Below are 21,649 nucleotides of genomic sequence, written 5' to 3' on the forward strand. Positions count from 1 at the left end.
GCCTGTGACCATTAAAATAAGAAAAATCCATGAGATACACTATTTAATAAATGGATTCCTCTACTTTTTTATGAAATATTATAATTAAAAAGTTATTTATTTTAAATTATATTATGTCCTTTTACCAACTTTTTTAATATATATTTTATATTTTATTTCTAACTGATTGTCTAAATCTTTGTTTTGATTATGTAATAATCATTGGGTGTGGTTCCACTATTTTGTTTCTTATTAATTTCTCCAAGCTTCAGCTTTGTTACTAAAAAAGAAGAAAATATATATGAGATATTTATTTCTTTTTTTTTTGTTAGAAGAGTTCAATAAAACATAGAAAAATATTGTTGCTTTTTGTTTTTCTGAATGTTCTTTATCTATCTTTGACATTTCTGTTTTTATATTATCTTAATTTTCATTAAACATTTATTGCTTATTTCTTGTTATTTTTCATTTTTAAACTTTTTAAAAATTTATGTTTTGATTATGATTGAATACTTGATTGTGGTTTGCGACTTTTGATTTTTTATTAATTTTTTAAACTTGATTTTGGTAACTAAAAAATAATGTGAAAATCAGTTTTTGGTTAAAGTTGGTTTAATGAAATGTAAATATCAATATAATAAAGGAATTATGTATTATTTTCAAATATTTTGAATTATACTATGTAAATTCACCAAACTATCATTTGTTGAAAGAAAATGATTTTAATTTTTGTGGAAGGAAAATGAAATATTGATTAGAAACGGATTGCTAGTGTTTTTGTATTCGTTTGTCTTTTCTGAATTATAGGATGAGCTTTGGAAGAACTTAGCAGCTCTCTATACAATGAGCATTAAATCAAAGGGAACTACACAGATACAACAGAGAATTTTTCGCTATGCCATTCAACTTTGTGGCCCACTACGTATGTTCTTCGATTGAAGATGTATCTGCTTCCATCAACCAATAGAGGATCAACTCCCATCAGCTTTCCATCTTTCTTCACATTCCCAGTTCTCCACCAACCAGCCTTGAACTAAAAGAAATAAAGCTGTTGATTTACCATTTTTGGAATTTTCACAAAAAGCTTTTAACGATTTTGAGATTGGGCTATTTTCCAATCAGACTCGTGTTTCCTCTTCTTCCTTTTACTCTTTTCATCTTCTTCTTTTTGTTGTTTTTCTTCTTCATTGAGATTGAAGCAGAGTATCTCAGATAATGTGGGTGGCTAGATAATTCTCTAAATCTCTAAGTTTACAAAACACAGTGTATCATCAATCATGGAAGAATGAAAAAATCCTGATTTCAGATCATATTAATGGATGCTCAATATTACTTGGAAAGCATTGCCTAGATTACTCGAAAGCAGAGACAAAGTATGAGAAATGGAGTCAACCCCTTTAAGCAAAAGCATCGAATCATTGATGGTTGAGATTCTAAAGAATTTTTGGTAACCGCGATGAAGCTTCAAATGTTCTGTTAAAACAGAGAGGACTTGATAAACCAATTCTCATGACAGAGAAAAAAGCCATGCTTTTTCTTGATCAAGCTCCCACTTATCAATCTTAGAAGAGAAAAGTCATTTTTTAAAGATGAGAACACTCACCTGATCAAAAACAGGGTATATGTAATCTGCGACCTGAATTTCTACATTTTCTCGATTTCCGTGTTAAAACCAAACACCAATAGATCTGAATTTCTAAAGCATCCAAGAACACAACATTGCTGCTAGACCTGTAACATTCAATGATGCCTTGAATCCAATAAGACAACCCGGTCAAAAGCTTATATGAATAGATAATCAAGAACAATAAGTCTAACCCAAAACACATGTAGGTAAAAAGGTGAAGGATTCAAAAAAGTAGATACTTGCTCATTGAGAGGAGTGTTAAAGATGCACCATGTGTTTGAGTTTGAGCAACGCTCTGCTTTCAAGTTAGCGAAAAGAACATATGAAGCCGACATATCTAAAGGTGATGTGTAAGTAGTTTAGGCTTGTAGCTTGTAAGTCTGAACTGTGTAAGCAGGAGTCGCAAGAGTTCTCCCCTCGATGACGGACGAACACTTACCGGACTTCAAATCAGAGAAAAAAACCCTTGGATAAACCGTGAAAATATAAGAATTGCGAAGAGAGGATGAGTTCAAGGGGAGAAATCTAACACATTTTTATACTGAAATCTAATAGCTTCAAAGATACATCGTGGATGAGGGAATTAATACGATTGAAGATGAAGCCATAAATGGACAGTTTCAAACATGAGATGGAGCTCAAACGTCATCATCTGCGGCCGCACGAAGAGAAAGTCGATCTGCATGTTTTCTCCAAAGTCGTCATATGATCGGGGAGACGCCGCCTTCATTCTCTTGTGGGCCAGAAAATTTACCAGATCACTCAACATGCGAGCAAAGCCCAAGATATCAGCAAGTTATTGATACAGTGCGTGTTGAGGGTCTTGGACACGTGTCAACACGGCGTGAAACGAATTTTTGAGCTGGACTTTGATGTGTCACCAGGATAGAAACAACCTTTCTTTATAGTAATAGATAATTTAATTTTATTATATATTAATTTATATCACTTAAAACTGTTTATAGTTACGTGATTTTAATTTTTTACTTATCAAAATATTTTTTACAAAATTTATAAATTATTTTTAAGATCAACTATACTAGAAGACTTCCTTGAACGTCGTCTAGACGACTTATAATATCCCAGAAGACTCGGAAGACTTTCTGAGACTATATTCATAAAAATTAGTTCTGATTTTTTGTTTGGTCACAAAAAACTGGTTGTAATTTCACAAGTTTTAAGGTTAATTTTGAATTTAATTCAAGTTTGGGTATATTTTTATATTTAAAATCAAGTATTGAGTCATATTTGGCAAATCTCCTCTAAAATAATATGATTTTAACACTGTCATAATAGTATGGGTTAGAAATGCTCTAGAGTACCAACTAGAGGGGAAAATAACGAGTGCAATCGCCCCACGATTTAAAACTGTATCCATCTGTGTTATAATTTGAGTTATAGATACTTTCTTATATATACCTATTTTATATAAAATTACATATTTTTAGAAAAATTAATAGTAAGGAACCAAAAAACTTTTATGTTTTCTTTTTATTATAAAATTTTATTCTAAAATTTATAAAGTTAAAATATAAGTTTTAGAAAGTCCAATTTTTTTCTCCCCAAAAATACATAAATTTATTGAGACGGCCGTGCTCGTTTTGTATACAGCAACTTACCTTTACACGCGCACACACTCATATATACATATAGCTTTTAACGACAAACTAGATCTTGATCCGTGCGACCGTACGGGTATTAATTTTCTGTTTTAGTTTTTTATTTATTTATACTAAATGATGTATTTGTAATACTTGATCGTTTTACATTGACTACGTTAGGGATGTGTATTTGGATACCCACTGATTCCGTTAAAATCCATTTGAGTTTGAGATTTCAGAGTTTAAAGATTTCAGCAACATTCAAATATTTATAAATTTTGGTTTCGGTTTGATTCAGATATTTCCGGGTTCGGTTCGAATACAAATAACCCGTTTGAATTATTTTAAAATTTTCAAAATTTATATATACTTTAAATTTCTCAAAACATATAAATTTGAGTAATGTAAGCCAAAATATCTAAATTAAAAATTAAAAAACAGGTTGAACTTCAATATTTGGATGAAGAATAAATATATATGTTAAATATTTTTGGTGTTTGATTATTGTTTATCTACTTTATATGTTTACTTTTGACTATTTTTTATATTTTCAAATAGTTTAGACAACTTTAAGTTGACAAAAAATAACAACTTTAAAATATCATTAATTGTTGAAGAATAAAAAAACAAAATACATTAATCTAACTAAAAAGATAAACATTAAAATAGAAAATAAAAAAAAAACACATTAATCTAACTGAAAAGAACAAACATTAAAATAAGAAAGAAAAAGAAACACATTAATATAACTAAAAAAACAAGCATTAAAATAGGAAACTCAATTTAATTCTCAGTGGCATAGAATTGTAATTAAATTTGAAAACTAAAAGTATTTTTATATGTGTACTTCTGTTTTAATAAGATAGTTGATAATATACATGGCATATTAGAAAACCGATGAAGAAACCAAGTTGTCTTGGTCTAGTGGTAAAGGGGCTCCGGCTGGAGCTTCCGCCCTGGGTTCGATTCCACTTGGCCACCGGGACTAGCGTTAAATCGCAAGAATACGTGGGTTGCCGTCGGCTTCAGGGGGATTAGTCTTGGGCCTAGAAAGCCTTTGGATCACTCCCTGGTTAATCAAAAAAAAAATATTAGAAAACCGATGAAGAAAAAAGAACACAGCTAATCTCTGAAATGAAAAGTAACGATAAAAATAGAAACAAAGTTAATCTCTGAAATGAAAAGTAACGATAAAAACAGAAACAAAGTATGAGACATGCTAAAAGAGTTAAAATTGGGATGTACCAATTATGGAAGTGGTTGCCGCCATATTATTATTATTTTAATGTGTGGTCCCTGAGAAAGTTAACTTGGCCATATGATCATCAAGCATACGTCTCATGTGCCTCAAGCGACGGGTCTGGCATTAACTATATTAGTTGTCGGAGTCGGATACAGTTTGAATGATGGATAGAACACCAGTTCCATATTAACTCTTTACATTAAATGCAACCAGTACTACTACTGATTCAGTAGATCTCTTTTGTTTTTAGTTCCCACTATATCATTTGATTCTCCTCAGTCCTCAGTCTTAACCTTCCCTTTCCCCACCAGCAACCCACCACCTTAAACACTTCTCTGCTCATTTACGCTTTCAAAAACATCTCTGTGTTACAGTGAGAATGGATAATATAAAGTCATCCTCTAACGGAAACATGCAGACCGATAGGGAAGCAAGGAAGGAGGAGAAGAAAAAGATGAAGAAAGAATCAGTGTCCCTGATGGGTTTGTTTAGCGCAGCAGATAAAGTTGATTACGTTTTGATGTTCCTAGGCACTTTCGGGACGTGTATTCATGGTGGTACGCTTCCACTCTTCTTCGTGTTCTTCGGGAAAATGCTAGATTCTCTTGGCAATCTCTCTACAGATTCTACAGCCATATCTTCTCGAGTTTCACAGGTTTCTCAGAAAATCGCTATCTGTGAAAGTTTATGTAGTCTCTTTCTTGATTATGGTTAGTAACAATTGGGTGATTTTCATTTCCAGAATGCTTTGTACTTGGTCTACTTAGGGTTGGTCAACTTGGTATCAGCCTGGATGGGTAGGTTTCTAGCTATATTATCGAGTTTTTGTTGTTTTTCTCATGTTTTAATTTGGAATGCTTGTATTTGCAGGAGTTGCTTGTTGGATGCAAACAGGGGAAAGACAAACAGCTAGATTGCGTATAAATTATCTCAAATCAATTTTAGCAAAAGACATTAGTTTCTTTGATACAGAAGCTAGAGATTCAAATTTTATTTTCCACATCTCAAGTGACGCCATATTGGTTCAAGATGCAATTGGCGACAAGGTTGTCTCTCAAATATATTCCCGCCATTTGCGAAAGATATATGTCCTGAAAATTTGTTTTAAAAAGATTATTTTACGTTGTTATACATTTAATTATTTAATATTAGTAAGTATTTTTTTATAAATATAATTGAGTTTTTTGTTGGTTTACAATATTAGAGATAAGTAATTATATAAAATCATGTAATTATAATCAAATTTTGATGTATTTTTAATCTGTGTAAAAATACTAGGTGGTTAAATGCATCATGTGCGAAAATAAAACTTTAAAATAAAAATAGAAATTTGTTAAATTTTAGGTTTTTCGTTTAACCGATTAAAAATAAAATAAAATAAACTAAAACTAAAAATAAAATTTAGATTTTTCTATTTTGTTTCAGTTAATATTAAAATTATCAAATTATACTTTAATGATCTTAGTAAACCAGTCGCCAGTCACACAATTAGTGAAGTGTATCGTTTTGAATTTATTAAAATCAATAATTTAGATACTCATTTAAATATATACCTATAATAGTTTATGAATCTAACTATAATTTAAAATATTTAACCAAACATAAAATTTTAGTTTAATCAAAATTATCTTAATTTGTGTGTTAAAATACACGTACAATTAATTTAACAAAATATATTACAAAATTACTATTTTTATCCTAAGTTAATTATGTAAAAATTCTTCTTTTTGCAATCCTATTACTTTTTAGTATTTTAATTATAATATGTATTTTGATTTAAATTTATGGTATGTAATCAAACTTAACTATTATCTTATCTTAAATTTTTTATCAAAATAATAAGTTATTACTAAAATTGTATATGTAATAGTATAATATTATTTACGTCACATTTTTCGGTAAGCCATGTCATCTTTTATTTATTTTAAAAGAAGAAAGTGATTATGAGACAAGCAGTTTTCAAAGAAAAATTATTTCTCAAATCTAGTGGTAACAAAATTTATTGTTTAAAAATAAACGGAGTATGAATTAATTCTACTGCGGAAAATGTAACTGATGAATTGTTTTTGTTTTGTTTTGTATCAGACAGGCCATGTTCTGCGTTACCTATGTCAGTTCATCGCTGGGTTTGTGATCGGTTTTTTGTCGGTATGGCAACTTACGTTGCTCACGTTAGCAGTGGTTCCATTGATAGCCATCGCAGGAGGAGGGTATGCCATAGTAATGTCGACAATCTCTGAGAAGAGTGAAGCTGCTTATGCTGATGCAGGAAAAGTCGCAGAAGAGGTTAGTAACCAAGTCTGACACTGTTTCATACGTGTGTTCTTTTTTTTTTTTAACCTGGAGTATCCCGGGCGGAGGGAAGTGCAGCCCACGGATGAACCCTCTTTTCGGGTTTTTAAATGGGCTGAAAGCATGGCCCATATCCGCATGGCCATAAATCAGGGTAATCTGAATAGTAACGGATACGAATTCAGGTCCCTTAAAAATCCTGGAATGCTATGTACCACCCGACCACTGACTCGTGGTTTGTTTCATACGTGTGTTTCATTTATATACATGTGAAAACAGTTTCACAAAAAAGTCCCATTGTAAGAATATATTTTCAATATGCTATTATAAAATGTAAACCCCAGCGCAAAACACATTTCCTTTGTGGTTGTGTTTATGATTTTAGTTAACAAATAAAGTTTGTTTAACATGCTAAAAAAACATTCAAAGAAAAACTGCTAAAAATTGTTGGTTCAATTATGGATCTAAATCTCTTTTTATATTTCATTATTAACACTTGCATTATCAGGTTTTGTCACAAGTGAGAACTGTGTATGCATATGTGGGAGAAGAAAAAGCTGTAAATTCTTACTCAAGATCTCTCACGAAAGCTCTGAAACTTGGTAAAAGAAGTGGTCTTGCTAAAGGCTTAGGAGTTGGATTAACATATGGTCTCTTGTTTTGTGCTTGGGCTTTGCTTTTCTGGTATGCTAGTTTGCTTGTACGCCACGGCAAAACAAACGGTGCAAAAGCCTTCACAACGATCCTCAATGTCATTTACAGCGGATTGTAAGTCCAAAAAAATGTGAAACTTTTTACTTGAAATGTCATGACATTAAATGATATTAATCCATTTGTTGCAATTTTACAGCTCCTTAGGTCAAGCCGCACCTAGCTTATCAGCGATTGCTAAAGGCAGAGTTGCTGCTGAAAATATATTCAGAATGATAGGAAACAACAATCTTGAAAGTTCTGAAAGATTCAAAGATGGGACCATTTTGCAAAACGTAGCTGGGAGGATTGACTTTCATCAAGTTTATTTCGCTTATCCTTCCAGACCAAACATGGTTTTTGAGAATCTGAGTTTCAGTATAAGTTCAGGCAAGACATTTGCATTTGTCGGTCCAAGTGGTTCAGGGAAAAGCACAATCATATCAATGGTTCAACGCTTCTATGAACCCAAGTCCGGAGAGATTCTCCTGGATGGTAAAGACATCAAGAACTTGAAGCTGAAATGGTTGAGGGAGCAGATGGGTTTAGTGAGCCAAGAACCAGCATTATTCGCCACGACAATAGCCTCGAATATTCTTATCGGTAAAGAGGATGCACATATGGATCAGGTTATAGAAGCTGCTAAAGCAGCCAACGCAGATAATTTCATTAAATCATTACCCGATGGTTACAATACTCAGGTAGTCTACTGAAACTTGCATAGTCATTATATGTTGATATGCGTTAAATCTAGAATGACACGTTAGTAGTAGTTAGCTGGAGAGCTCGCTGACCCAAAAGATATAGGTCGTCTTCGTGTTGACCCAGTAGACGGTCCGCGATTTTTAGTTTACACTTTTATTGGGTTAAGTCTTAATTGATAGGAACATAAGCAAAGTATTTTGATCTTTGTTATCCAATTAACAGTTATTATGAAAATATTTAGAATATTATTTAGAAGATACAGATGTTGTTCAAATGTTTTTTGCCAAATGCTTTCATATGAAATTTTGGTAGAACACATGTATTTAAAATATATATAGTTTCAAAAATAATTTAATATAGTTAAAATTAATTTTAAATTTCAAAAATAAGTAAAATTTAAAAATTAAATAATTATATATTTTAGATAGTAATATTTCATATTTAAAATAAAATTATAAGTTTATATTATATAATTATATATAAATAAATAAATTTATATTATTTAAAAATATGATTATAAAATATAATATTATAAATATACATAAATTATATTATTTAGAAATAAACAGATTATATATCATAGATTGAATCTATGTGATAATTTTATATATAAATCATTTATCTATCTATCTATCAATCATTTTATTAAATATATTTATAAAAATATATTACTTCTGTAGCATATTAATACTGTTTTATTGTCAACTCTATCAATCAAGACTTTAGATCCGGAACCCATAGCATTTGCACTTTTGAACCGAATACTATAATATATAAATAGATAGCATCCATGATAAAATATATAGATCATTTAATAATAATAAAAAAGAATTATTCGTACGAATGGGTGAATCATATTGAACATTTGTGTCTTTACTTCTTTTGGTTATCATATGTTTTCACATTGTCTTCTCGCATCCACTATAGCACATCTTTCATATATCCACTTCCTTGTTGGTCAATAGGTTGGAGAAGGAGGAACTCAGCTCTCAGGAGGACAGAAGCAGAGGATTGCAATTGCTCGAGCGGTTCTAAAAAGTCCAAAGATATTACTCTTAGATGAAGCAACAAGCGCACTTGATGCAGAATCAGAGAAGATTGTGCAGCAAGCACTCGACAATGTTATAGAGAAAAGAACAACAATCGTCATTGCACACAGATTATCAACCATCAGAAATGTTGACAAGATTCTTCTACTGAGAAATGGTCAAGTTATCGAAACCGGTAGCCACGCAGAACTGATGTCAAGAGGAGGAGATTACGCTAATCTCGTGAATTCCCAAGAGACAAATCCTCAATCCATTATGATGGAATCTTGTAAATCTCAATCTGGATCTTTAAGTTCAAGAAGGGTTGCTAGTTCAAGAAGGACTTCAAGCTTTAGGGATGATCAAGAAATGACGGATGAAAAAGATTCAAATCAAGAAATTTTAAGCTCGTCTTCTATGGTATGGGAACTTATAAAGCTAAATGCTCCAGAGTGGCCTCATGCATTACTTGGCTCAATTGGTGCAGTTCTTGCTGGAGCACAACCAGCATTATTCTCCATAGGGATTGCTTACGTGCTCAACGCGTTTTATTCACCTTTTCCAAGTGTGATTAAGCGTGAAGTCGAGAAGGTATCTATTGTCTTCGTTGGCGTTGGAGTTGTAACACCTCTCATATATCTCCTCCAACATTACTTCTATACACTTATGGGGGAGCGTCTAACATCTCGGGTTCGCTTATCCTTATTCTCAGGTAAGCACAAACAATTCAAACATCCTTATAAGAGCCTATACTGGGCGAAGTGAAATATTGGCATATATTGAGTCCCAAAATTCTTTATTTTTGAATGTTTATTTTTCCTTGCAACATTTGCAGCGGTTCTTTCGAATGAGATCGGTTGGTTCGATATGGAAGATAACGACACTGGCTCACTCACTTCAATCTTAGCTGCTGATGCAACGTTGGTGAGGAGTGCTCTAGCGGATCGCCTCTCGACAATAGTCCAAAACTTCTCTCTCACATTCACAGCACTAGCAGTTGCCTTCTTCTACAGTTGGCGTGTCGCAGCTGTTGTGACTGCTTGTTTCCCTATTCTCATTGCTGCTTCACTTACCGAGGTAACTCAATAAGCCAAGATCCGCTGAGGACTGGTCATAGGCAAAACATAATGAAACATTCGACTTGACCTTAAAAAATTTTGGAGATAATTTACATACAATTTGGATAATTTAGAGCTAAACTGTAAGAAAAAAAAAATAATTTAAAAATTTGCGGCTTTCAAATCATAGAAGTAGCTCTATATATGCTCGACTATATATATTTTTAAAATCTTGAATCTGAAAAACCTTAATATGTGTTATGTTACAGCAATTGTTTCTAAAGGGTTTTGGAGGAGATTACACAAGGGCTTACTCTAAAGCAACTTCAGTGGCGCGTGAAGCTATTACGAATATAAGAACTGTGGCTTCGTTTGGTGCTGAAAAGACGATCTCGGAACAGTTTGCTTGTGAGCTAAGCAAACCCACCAAAAATGCCTTTCTCAGAGGTCATATCTCTGGATTTGGATACGGCTTGTCTCAATGTCTCGCGTTCTGTTCCTACGCTCTTGGTCTCTGGTACATTTCAGTTTTGATCAAGAGGAAGGAGACGAACTTTGCGGATAGTATCAAATCTTTCATGGTTTTGCTTGTCACGGCTTACTCGGTAGCGGAAACGCTTGCTTTGACACCAGATATCGTGAAGGGCACGCAAGCACTCAGGTCGGTTTTTAGGGTTTTACATAGAGAGACTGAGATACATCCAGACCAGCCTAACTCAATATCGGTCACTCAGATTAAAGGAGATATTGAGTTTAGAAACGTGGGCTTTGCGTACCCCGCAAGACTTGATATCCCCATTTTCCAAAACCTAAACCTAAGAGTCTCAGCCGGGAAAAGTCTTGCGGTTGTTGGACCTAGTGGCTCAGGAAAGAGCACGGTGATTGGATTGATCATGAGATTCTACGATGTGAACTACGGTAATGTCTGCATCGATGGGCAAGACATAAAAACCCTAAACCTACGTAGCTTGCGGAAGAAGCTAGCGTTGGTCCAGCAAGAACCAGCTCTGTTTTCAACGACCATTTACGAGAACATCAAGTACGGGAACGAGAACGCTTCGGAGGCAGAGATAATCGAAGCCGCGAAAGCTGCGAACGCGCACGAGTTCATAAGCAGGATGGAAGAAGGGTACAAGACGCACGTGGGTGAAAAGGGAGTGCAGTTATCAGGTGGTCAGAAACAGAGAGTGGCCATCGCGAGGGCGGTTCTAAAGGATCCTTCAGTGCTTCTCCTTGATGAGGCAACGAGTGCTTTGGACACGACCTCGGAGAAACTTGTCCAAGAGGCGCTTGACAAGCTTATGAAGGGAAGAACCACGGTGGTGGTTGCTCATAGGCTCTCGACCATAAGAAACGCCGACACGATCGCTGTCTTGCACAAAGGAAGAGTTGTGGAGAAGGGAAGTCATCGAGAGCTTGTTTCTAAGTCCGATGGATTTTATAAGAAATTGACGAGTCTTCAAGAAGTGATGTAACTTATGATCGGTGATTATTTTCTACTTCGCGCTTTGTTTTGATAGCAATCACTAGCTTACTAAAGTACAAATGGAAAACAAGGAATTACCGGCAGTTGACAAAAAAAAAAAGGAATTACCGGCACAGCATGGGACATGCATCTAGCTTTCTCGTTGATACGTCTAAATTATCACATAGTTTAGTTAATACATTACATGGACATCTATTTGAAATTTTTAATAAATATACAAGTATTTACATAACATGCTTGATTGTTATATCTGCATCTAATTTAGTACACAGAAGTTAATTTTATCACACTGCAGGACTCTTAATTTAATCACATAACACTAAGAGCCTCACTGGTTTAACCGCAGTTGCGGTTGCGGTTGCGAGAATTTACGGGTGTGGGTGGTTGTGGTTTCAAGCGTTTTCGAGAGATTTGTATGATTGGTACACCGGTTATAAATTGTTGCGTTTGCGGGATTCTTATGACTGGTAAACTACCAATCGCACCATCTGTTAAATAATAAATTAACAATATTTACATTTTGTATAATTATAAAAATATTAAAAATTATAATAATATAATAAATATAAAATTTATAGTTATAAAATCATATTATTAAATTTTAAAAATTTATAGAAAATATTTTGGTTTTAAATTTTTATGATATAAATTAAAATATAATATGTATACATTTTATAATTTATATTATTTCAATTTAAAAAATTTATTGGATATTTTTAGTATTATTTTTATTTATTTTGTTTTTAAAAAAAAAATTATCCTCCCGCAACCGCCTGCAACCGCAAAACGCTACCTGGAACCAGCTTTTGATTTTAAGAGGTTCGGAGCGGTTTGAAGCGATTTATAACGTTTTCTGTGATTGTTTTGAAACGCCAATAACCGCTGCAAACCGCAAAAGCTGCGTTTGCGGGTGGTAGCGGGAAAACCAGTCATGCCCCTAACTAGATCTTGCGCAACCGCGCAGATGTTTATTTTCAATTTTATTTACGTATATATTTGTTTAAATATTAGTGATATATATATATATGTTTAACGTTAATATATATATATATATATATTTATTTATTTTATTTTATTTTTATCTGCATTTAGTTATTAAAAAAAATTAATATATGCATGAAAAACACATTTGAAATTATTTTGTACTTAATTTATGTTAAATTTTGACCGGACCTTTAAAGTTGAATTATTTTTACCAATAATATTTACGCCTATTCATTTTAGATATTATATTTAACTAGGGTCGGACTCGTCCTACGGGCGGATAAGCAATGAAAAAGTATATTTTAAAATTTCATAAATATTTTGGTTTGTTTTTAATTATAAATTTCGATATTTTATTTCATATTTGACTATTTGTATTAATTTTGGAATTGTATATTTGTAATATTTTAAAACAAATATATTTTTCATAGTGTTCGGAATATTTAATTTTTATATAATAGATTTGAAATATATTATACTATTAAAACAGAATGCCTTTTTTGAGGTACCCTTTTGTTTCAACAATATTTACAAGATTTTGCTATTAGAGTATTTTTAAGCTATGATTTTAATTAAATGGTATTTTTGCATAAATTTCTGAAATTCAAATTAAAACAGAATACAGTATAACCTTTTTAAATTAATAATCGATAGATTAATATCTCTATAAATTAATATAATTTCATAGTTCAAATTGAGTTTTTGGTTCAATTAGTATCTCGATAAATTAATAATCTCTATAAATTAATAAAAAAATATAATTTTGGTGCAGTCCCAACATTATTAATTTATAGAGGTTTCACTGTATTCCCTTAATCAACACCTAAGATATTAGGCAGTTTTATTTTGTCAAACAGAAAGAAAATAAAAATCAGCTCTTCTTTGGAAAAGGAGTAAAATAATGGTTTGTGGCATAAGTGTATATAGTGCAAAAATGATATGTTGTATATTATGTTCAATAATTAATATGAAAAGTGGAAATACTGCAAAATGTTTGCCACCGTGTATATATATATATATATGATGTTCATTAGACACAGATATCCTTTGAATATAACAAGTGGAATCTGATATTTATGGCATAAATAATTTTATTGAATTAATAATTTACAAATGATAAAAATATATTTAATGAAGGAAAAAAAATTCTTTAGAAACACAACAACACAAAAAAGAATATTATACGATTTTCTAAGGATAATAATAAGAAAGATCATGTTTTACTATTTTAATAAAATAGATATTAAAACAACGATAAGAAAACTAATGAAATATTAGTCTTTGCCGTATTATCTGAAACTCAAAAACCAATATTTTCAAAACCGACTAAAACACCGAATCGGACAATCTCAGTATTTTGAAATTCGATCCGAACACCAAACCGGACAACTCTCGGATTAGTGGGACACTAGATCAACCGCGGGTAAATCACTGGTTAAAAATAAATTAATTTTATTATACAATAATATATAAGCTATGAAAATAAAAATATAAAAACTAAAGTTAAGTATTTCCTAAATGTTGTTTAACACGTAAAATAATATTTTGGATATGTAGAAAATACTATATTTTTATTTTAATTTTGACCAACGAAATATCAAAAAAAAGATTCAACTATTTAATTTTTTTTGGTAAAAATTAGAACTTAGGAGTTATGACATCTAACAAAAATATATCAAAACTTAAAATTCATAAATATTTAAATGTCTAATGTGAAAAAAGTCAACGCATAATTATAATAAAATCAGTAACTTTCAAGATCAAACATAGTTAGAATCATGTAAAACAAAAAGATAAAATAAGCTCATGCGATTCACGACAAAGAATGGAAAACATAGTAGAGCTTAGAACATGTAAGACGTACTAAGCGAGATTTATGATAAGCTGAGAACTTAGAACATGTAAAAACCTAATTTCTTAATCAAAATTTAGAATAGAAAACAGATTAAAAACATAATTAAAAACTAAAAATGTAAAGTTACTTTATTGGTTCAACCAATGATTTAACCGGTAGAGTTCTCGGTTTTAGTGATTTTTACAGGTTTTATTGTGTTTTAAATATTGATTTTTTTCACAAATCCCAAACTTCGTTTATCTTGGGTCATGGTTTACCGGTTCAACCGTGAGTACGAATCGGGTTTCAAAACACTGCCAAAAACTGTACCCGAAACGAATAAAATCAGAAAACAAATCGGATTGAAATTATTAAAAAAACGGTTTTTTATTTCTCTAAAACAAAAACTGAAACCAAACCAAAAACCGAAGAAGTACCTGAATATTCGAAATATAATAAAATATTTATTATTTTAAATTTATATATACAAATATAATTTATAAATAAAAATATTCAAAATAACCTCATTACTCCAATTTTTGTAGTTTTCCGGGTTTAACTATTGTTTTAAGCATTTAATTTATGCTTTCTTTGTTTTGTAGTCTTCGGTGAGATCTAGCATCGCCTAAGGACAACATTATCAGGTGGGACGCAGGTAAACTAAAGCTCTTATTCTCTGTTGAGTCATAGTTCGTGTAAGTCGTGAATGAGCCCCAAAGGTTCTTCAAATCTTTTTCTTTTTTCTGTTTTCTGTTTATAAAAAAAGTGAACCAATTGCGGACCACTACGTGTCGTGGGACCCGCAAACAGAGTCAAGGACACAGCAAGAACGCGCCTTAGATAAGGACTTCTCTCCTCTTGTTCTTCTTGGTTTGGCCCTTTGGGCGGTTTGTGGTCCCTCTAAGGACCAAGCAAGTACCATCCAATAATGTTGGTCTAAGAGCAACGTTATCGCAAGGACGATTTCGAGTCCTTAAAATAAAAAAAAAAAGCAAAGGATGCAGAAAGAACAAGAAGGACGACAGTGCAAGACGACGAAGGACGTTCCTTGTTTAAGAACTTTTTCCCCTTGGTCCCCCTTGGTTTCTGTGATTTGTGGTCTTCCTCCCGACGAAGGACGCAAGAAGGACCTTGCCATGACCTTGCTCTAAGGTCACTTAGTTAGATCCTACTATACCTAATCGAAACATTAGATTTTCACCACAACAAAACTAGTTTATCTCTCTGCTCGAAATGAATTTAGACCACGAGATACAAAGATAGTAATCAACACAAGATAGTAACTAACATTTAGTTGGTTTTAATTTCCGCTCAAACTATTAACTCCTAGGATAAGAGTTCAGTCCGTGTACCAACAGTATCATCCGCATTGGTGCATTCCGATCGAGCCCCATACCCTCCGTCTACCACTATCATGTTCCCACGCCTGAAACCGAACAGAAATGCCAGTAATGAAACACGAGCCTTGACGACTGCAATAGGACTTGTACACCAAATCTCGACCAAGAGGTGCAGAGTTTTCTACCACCGGAACGACCATGGGTCGACATCGGCGCTGGGAAGTAGAGCTATGCCGCGCATCACCAGCAGAGACCTTTTCTCCTGTTGGCTACTCTGCTGTTGAGCCTACTTGCAGTGTGTCGTCTCATAGAACCGAAGGACAAGCCTCTTTCTGCCGCAGGTCTCACCACCGCAAGGGAAGGTAGATCATGGGTAGAGGAGACGTCTTGCCAGGTCACGCGCCAGAAATCACTATAGGTGAAAACCAGATCTGACAAAACCTTTAACCCTAAAAGTTGACTCTCGCATTCGATATTCCACTTTGAATCTTGCTGTCTCTTCATAAAAATGCTGTGAACCATCTCCGCCAAACGCAAAGGATCTTTGGGAGAGATCTCGACACCACAAAGAGATGTGCATATCCATCTGAAGATAATGTAGAGGAGGAGAACAAAGGGAAAAAGAGATAGAGGAAGAACAGCGCCTCTAGCACCGTCGAGAGTTTTGATTTCTAAGAAACTACTGTTGTTGTTCAATCAGTGACTTAAAATCAAGAATTCTAAAATCTCTAAAGAATGCCTTGAATTTTGAATTCACTAATTTATTCATGAAATTTTGCAAGAGATTATTTGAAATCAATTGAAAAATCCAAAGAATTATAAAATCTTTCAATGTTATTCATTAAAAGATACTAGATTTTAAAATATAATTGAAAGTCAAAACATTCCAATTGTGTTTACATTTTTAAAAATATATGATTGAATAACACGTGTTTCTCAACCCGATGCAGCTGCTTTAGAATATCCTCGGCCAAAACCATATCCACCAGCATTTTCTCATAGAAAGTACGACCACGACACAAAAGACGAACACATACGTCACGACCCTGCCTATAAAAGCCTTCACCGTCCTTAAATGCATCTCAATCATCTTCCCTCTAATGGAACTTATCAATTCACTAAATTTCAATTTGTTTCCTTCTGCACAAAACCGAGAAATTAACAAACCAGGTATGCTCAAGTCCAGGTTCGGTCCAACCGGTGTCCACTCTCCGTATACCTTTTCAGCTCCTTCTACATCGTCTAGCTTCAACAAAGTAGCAATAACAGTTTTATACATATCATCCTTCAACTTCTCATTTTCGTTCCAAAAAAGGTACCAATTATACTCCAACTTCGCATTCTCCTTGAACTCGTTCCAAAGACGGTACACTTCTTCTTTACTCCCTGCCACACCACCAAACATCTCTATAGCTTTTTCTATGGATCCTGCTTTAGCGTAAGTCTTTGCCACTGCAGCCATGGTCTCTGTTTCTAGTTTGATCCCTTCTTCTCCACTCCACTTTTTCATAAACGTTTCCGTAGCTTCTACGTTTGGCTCAGCCGCATATATTCCCAAGACTTTGTTCACCATGAGACTATCGGGAGCCACGTTGTTCTCTTCCATCTCACGAAGAAACTCCTCGACCATATTTCTTTGACTGTGGAAAGAGAGCATCGAGTTGAACGGTGAAGGTTTCATAAGGAAACCAAGCTCTCTCATCTTCTCAAAAATTGCCTTGGCCTTACCTAAATGTGTATCAGATTTTGCGTAAGAACTCAAGAGAGTTGCGTAGACAGTGTAATCCTTCATGTTCTCAGGGATGTTTTTAAAGAACTTCTCTGCTTCTTCCAAACCCAACACAACTTCAACCATATGAAGCCGAGCTGCATAATCTTCAGGATAAATATTGCAAGCCCTTTTTTCATCCATCCACTCTGAAACCTAACATTTGAAAGAGATATTAGAACATTAAATCTCCCAATAAAATGATATAAAAAATGAAAAGAGAAGATGTGAAAGTCTTTTTTTTTTGGAAGTGTGAAAGTTTTTTATATGTCACATGTGTCTATGGTTAGTATTTATTTGAATATTAAAAATCTATACGAAGATCATATTTCTCAACCAATGATGATGCGTTCACAAGCCTATAGTCATTTCACAAGTATTATGAAAGAGAGAACGAGTTCAAAAAAAATTATATGTAGAAGGGTGAATCAGTAATCAACTAACCTGAAGTGCTTTAGAAAACTGATTAGAATCATGAAGATTCTTGATGAGGCATTTGAGTTCAGACACTCTCATTCTACTTCCCCATTGGTCCAAAAGCGGATTGATTGGTCTCCTCATTCTTATGTTCTTTATTAAACTTTTCATAAGTTTCTCAGCTTCATCCAACATTCCTCTCCCTCGATAACCAGAGGCCAACATAGTTGGGATCCGTATATCAAACTCAAGAGGCAAAGATTCCCACACTTTGTAAATCTCTCCAGCCTCAGCGATAGCGTCTAGCTTTAAGAGTGAACTGATCACAGTTAGATAATCATTGCTATCACAGCACTGTTCTGTGGTCTTATTGCAAAGGTTCCATATCCGTAGCACCTCTTCTTTCTTTTCAGCTTCACCATACAGCTTCGTGAGAAGCTCGTAAGCTTGTTTAAACGACTTGGGGTCAACCAGTAGTTTCTCGGTTGAAGTGAGCAATTTTACCGCCTTTTCTTGTGAGCCATCTTTGAGGCAAGCCGTTGCCATGTCAAGAGTAATGAGCCACTCAAGGGTGCTCCAGTTCCCACAATTTTCTTCCCACGCAGTTGATAGCTTCCCCATCGGCGTCACGTCAGACAAGTATAGCTTCGACACGTGGTTCAGAGTGACGCTGTCGGCAGCCACGTTGTTAGCTTGCATCTCACGCAAAAGGTCATCGACTTTATCTCGATTATTTAGGGAACCGTAGAGAGACATCATTGCATTGTAAGGAGAAGGGCTCGTGAGAAGACGTAACTCCCTCATTTTCTCGAACGTGGCTTCGGCTTTAGGCAGAGTCTTGTCCGATCGTGATCGTGCGTACAAGGCTAACAGACTAGTGTAGACAGAACCGTCTCTCGCGCTATGTGGTATACTTTCGAAGAACTTCTCTGCTTCTTCTAACTCGACAACATTATCTAACATCCACTCTGACACCTAATGACATCATCACCATATGACATCATCAATGAACATTCAACGTATAGCTGATCAGAGCATAAAGAATGAAAACCTGAAGGGCTTGGAGAGATTGGTCGGAATCACGAAGCTTTTCGATGATGACTCTCACGTGAGAAGGGTTGATGTGATTCCCCTGTTGCCGCCACTGTTTTAGCACAGGAATGATCTGTGCTTTCTGATCAAGAGCCTCTGTTAGACGATTCTGCAAAGTTTGATTAGCCGAGGACGATAGGGTTCGGAGGAAGGTGTGACTCCTGTATAGCTTTGCGTGTCGTACAAGAATTCTCATCATGGTTAAGCTGGAAAGGCAATATTACTTGGAGATTACTTGCTAGGGTTTATGTATAGGGGGGTTGTGCCGCCTCTTGTTTTTACAGGTCATTAATTTAATTAATTAATTGTATGAGATATGACGGAGTATCGCACAAGTCACGTTCCTTGCGTGCTACTGCACTAATAAGGCAAACAATATCATTAAGCTGCTGCACTAGATAACTACTGAACATGCACTACAGAATTAGGACTATTAAAATTATTATTTTTCCTATGGATCATGTGGAGTCTACATTCCTTGATGATAGCATGTTATTCAACATTTGATTGAAAAATCAGTACTCAAACACGAATTATTCCACAAGACATTGTCACAACCAACACTTACAAGGCATATAATATAGCACGTAAGAATTCAAATGGTGTGAATTGACAAGAAAACAATCAACAAATCATTTTCTTTTATACAAGCCTAAGAGACACAATCCTTATTTTAGGTAGATAAGTTTCCAAGATACATCGAAGGGTGTGGCCACTAGGATGAAACGATACCGATTTATATACATATCGGAGGCAAGAAAGTAGAAAAAAAGCCCATGCTCACCGTCACTGCCATTCCTCTGCTTGTTCTTCCACTGTCTTCTTCATTATTGATCTCCATCGTCATGATCGAAGTCTGCCTCTTCTTTCTCTTATCTCACTCTTGGGCTTTTCTCCTTAAGCCTTTTTGATCCCTAATGTGTGTTTAAAGTAACTGGGCTTTTGCTCTAAAACAAACGGCTTGTGAGTTTGTATCTTTTTCTTTTTTCTTTTCTGCAATTTAAATATGAAAGTTAAGTTCAAAAAAAAGTAGAAAAAAAAACTCCTGACTCTTTAAGCTAAGAGAACCTCCATTGCTGAACTCCAATTGGGGTTCTTAAATTTTCTTTTTTCTTTTTTTTTTTAATTTTTATCTAATTTTTTTTAAAAGAAAAAATAATCAATCGCAGATTGCCACATATGCATAGAACCTGCGCAACAGTGCAAGAGTTGCATTTTAGATAGAAAATTTTAGAAGTGAGAAAGTGAAGGGTTTAAAATAAAAACGGGTTCCATCGGGTCATTCCGTCCCTTATGAACCCTTCAAAAACCTTGGGATAGAGGTGCTCTAAGTTAACTAATAGGAAACCTATCGTGAAGAAACTTTATTAAGGATAAGGAGTTTCACTAGCTTTCACAAACCTGCCTTTGACACGCAACCGGCAACCTTGTATCAGCTCTTGCTTTCCTCGATTCATACCTTATAGTCTTGTCATATCTGTTAGCAACCAAGATCCAAGATATGGTATTATTATAAAATTTAAAATACATAAACAGTGTACATAAAACTAAATCTAAATCTAAATAAAATTAAATTATCTATTAAATTTAATTCAATTAAACAGTGTATTTTAAATTTAATACACAATTTAATTTAGATTTGTGTACACTGTTTATGTATTTTATATACTCTTATTTAATCTGTGTACATTGTTTATTCAAAAAATTAAGTTCTGATTTTTAATAAAAAATTATAGTCACTATCATATATGGATTCTTAAACTTATATTAGATAACTCTTTGAAAAATGTCATTTCAAAACTAGATTGAATAACTTATAAAATTTCATTTCAGTTTTGATTACAAGTGTAAAATTGTAAAAAAAAACTTAAAGTACATAAATTATTGATGCCGACACCACCACCATTGTTAAAATAAAAAATACTAGAAATTGCCAAAAAAAAGAATTATTTTAATATTGTTAATGTTGTCAGCAAAAAAAAACTAAATTCTAAACCATAAAACTTTAGATAAAACCTAAATTTTTGGGTTAATCATAAACCATAAATCATAAGCATTAATAATAAACTTTAATAACACTAAACTTTAAATCTTTAATCATAAACCCTTGAATAAATTCTAAACTCTATGATTTATTCAAGAGTTTAGGGTTTATCCAAAAGTTTAGGATCTAGTATTTAAAGTTTAGTGTTTAAGATTTAATTTTTTTTTTTTGCTGACGACGTTAGCAAAATTAATTTTTGGGTTTAATGTTTAGAGTTTCATATTTTTCTCACAGCGCTATCAATATTGTTTTTTTCAACTAATACTATTTTATGTATTTTTTAATTTTATAAACATAATATAACTTCACAAATTATTATTATTTTATTTCCTTTTTAAAATATACTAAATCTAAAGTGACAAAATTATATTGGTTCGTTGAACCTATAGACTCACACAGGAACTGAATCCCTATATACTAAAGCACAAGTCATCTAATGAATCAAAATATGACATGTGGCA

The 21,649-nt window shown here is 33.4% G+C and overlaps 2 protein-coding genes across 2 annotated transcripts; one reads left to right on the plus strand and one right to left on the minus strand.

Moving 5' to 3' along the window:
* Positions 1–4,596: 4,596 nt before the first annotated feature.
* Positions 4,597–11,941, plus strand: LOC108841011 (ABC transporter B family member 14). Its single transcript, XM_018613805.2, has 9 exons — positions 4,597–5,105; positions 5,193–5,247; positions 5,321–5,496; positions 6,536–6,736; positions 7,251–7,510; positions 7,593–8,133; positions 9,103–9,877; positions 10,001–10,242; positions 10,493–11,941. Exons 1-9 carry the CDS (start codon positions 4,830–4,832, stop codon positions 11,696–11,698), a joined length of 3,732 nt encoding a protein of 1,243 aa, XP_018469307.2. The 5' UTR covers positions 4,597–4,829; the 3' UTR covers positions 11,699–11,941.
* A 4,852-nt stretch (positions 11,942–16,793) lies between these two features.
* Positions 16,794–19,458, minus strand: LOC108845458 (putative pentatricopeptide repeat-containing protein At1g28020). The gene is made up of 3 exons (XM_057009855.1): positions 19,104–19,458; positions 18,080–19,027; positions 16,794–17,791 (listed from the first exon to the last, which is right to left on the minus strand). Exons 1-3 carry the CDS (start codon positions 19,341–19,343, stop codon positions 16,823–16,825), a joined length of 2,157 nt encoding a protein of 718 aa, XP_056865835.1. The 5' UTR covers positions 19,344–19,458; the 3' UTR covers positions 16,794–16,822.
* Between the last annotated feature and the right edge of the window lie 2,191 nt (positions 19,459–21,649).

The sequence above is a fragment of the Raphanus sativus genome, chromosome 1 (assembly GCF_000801105.2).
Source record: "Raphanus sativus cultivar WK10039 chromosome 1, ASM80110v3, whole genome shotgun sequence".
NCBI classification, from domain to species: Eukaryota; Viridiplantae; Streptophyta; class Magnoliopsida; order Brassicales; family Brassicaceae; genus Raphanus; species Raphanus sativus.

Excerpts from the sequence above, each read along its gene's own strand:
- LOC108841011 (XM_018613805.2), top strand. The coding sequence starts at position 4,830 with ATGGATAATATAAAGTCATCCTCTAACGGAAACATGCAGACCGATAGG. Across the intron at positions 6,737-7,250 it reads CAGGAAAAGTCGCAGAAGAG|GTTTTGTCACAAGTGAGAAC; the intron begins GTTAGTAACCAA and ends TTGCATTATCAG. Across the intron at positions 7,511-7,592 it reads AATGTCATTTACAGCGGATT|CTCCTTAGGTCAAGCCGCAC; the intron begins GTAAGTCCAAAA and ends GCAATTTTACAG.
- LOC108845458 (XM_057009855.1), bottom strand. The coding sequence starts at position 19,343 with ATGATGAGAATTCTTGTACGACACGCAAAGCTATACAGGAGTCACACC. Across the intron at positions 19,028-19,103 it reads AATCTCTCCAAGCCCTTCAG|GTGTCAGAGTGGATGTTAGA; the intron begins GTTTTCATTCTT and ends TGATGTCATTAG. Across the intron at positions 17,792-18,079 it reads AGTTTTCTAAAGCACTTCAG|GTTTCAGAGTGGATGGATGA; the intron begins GTTAGTTGATTA and ends TTCAAATGTTAG.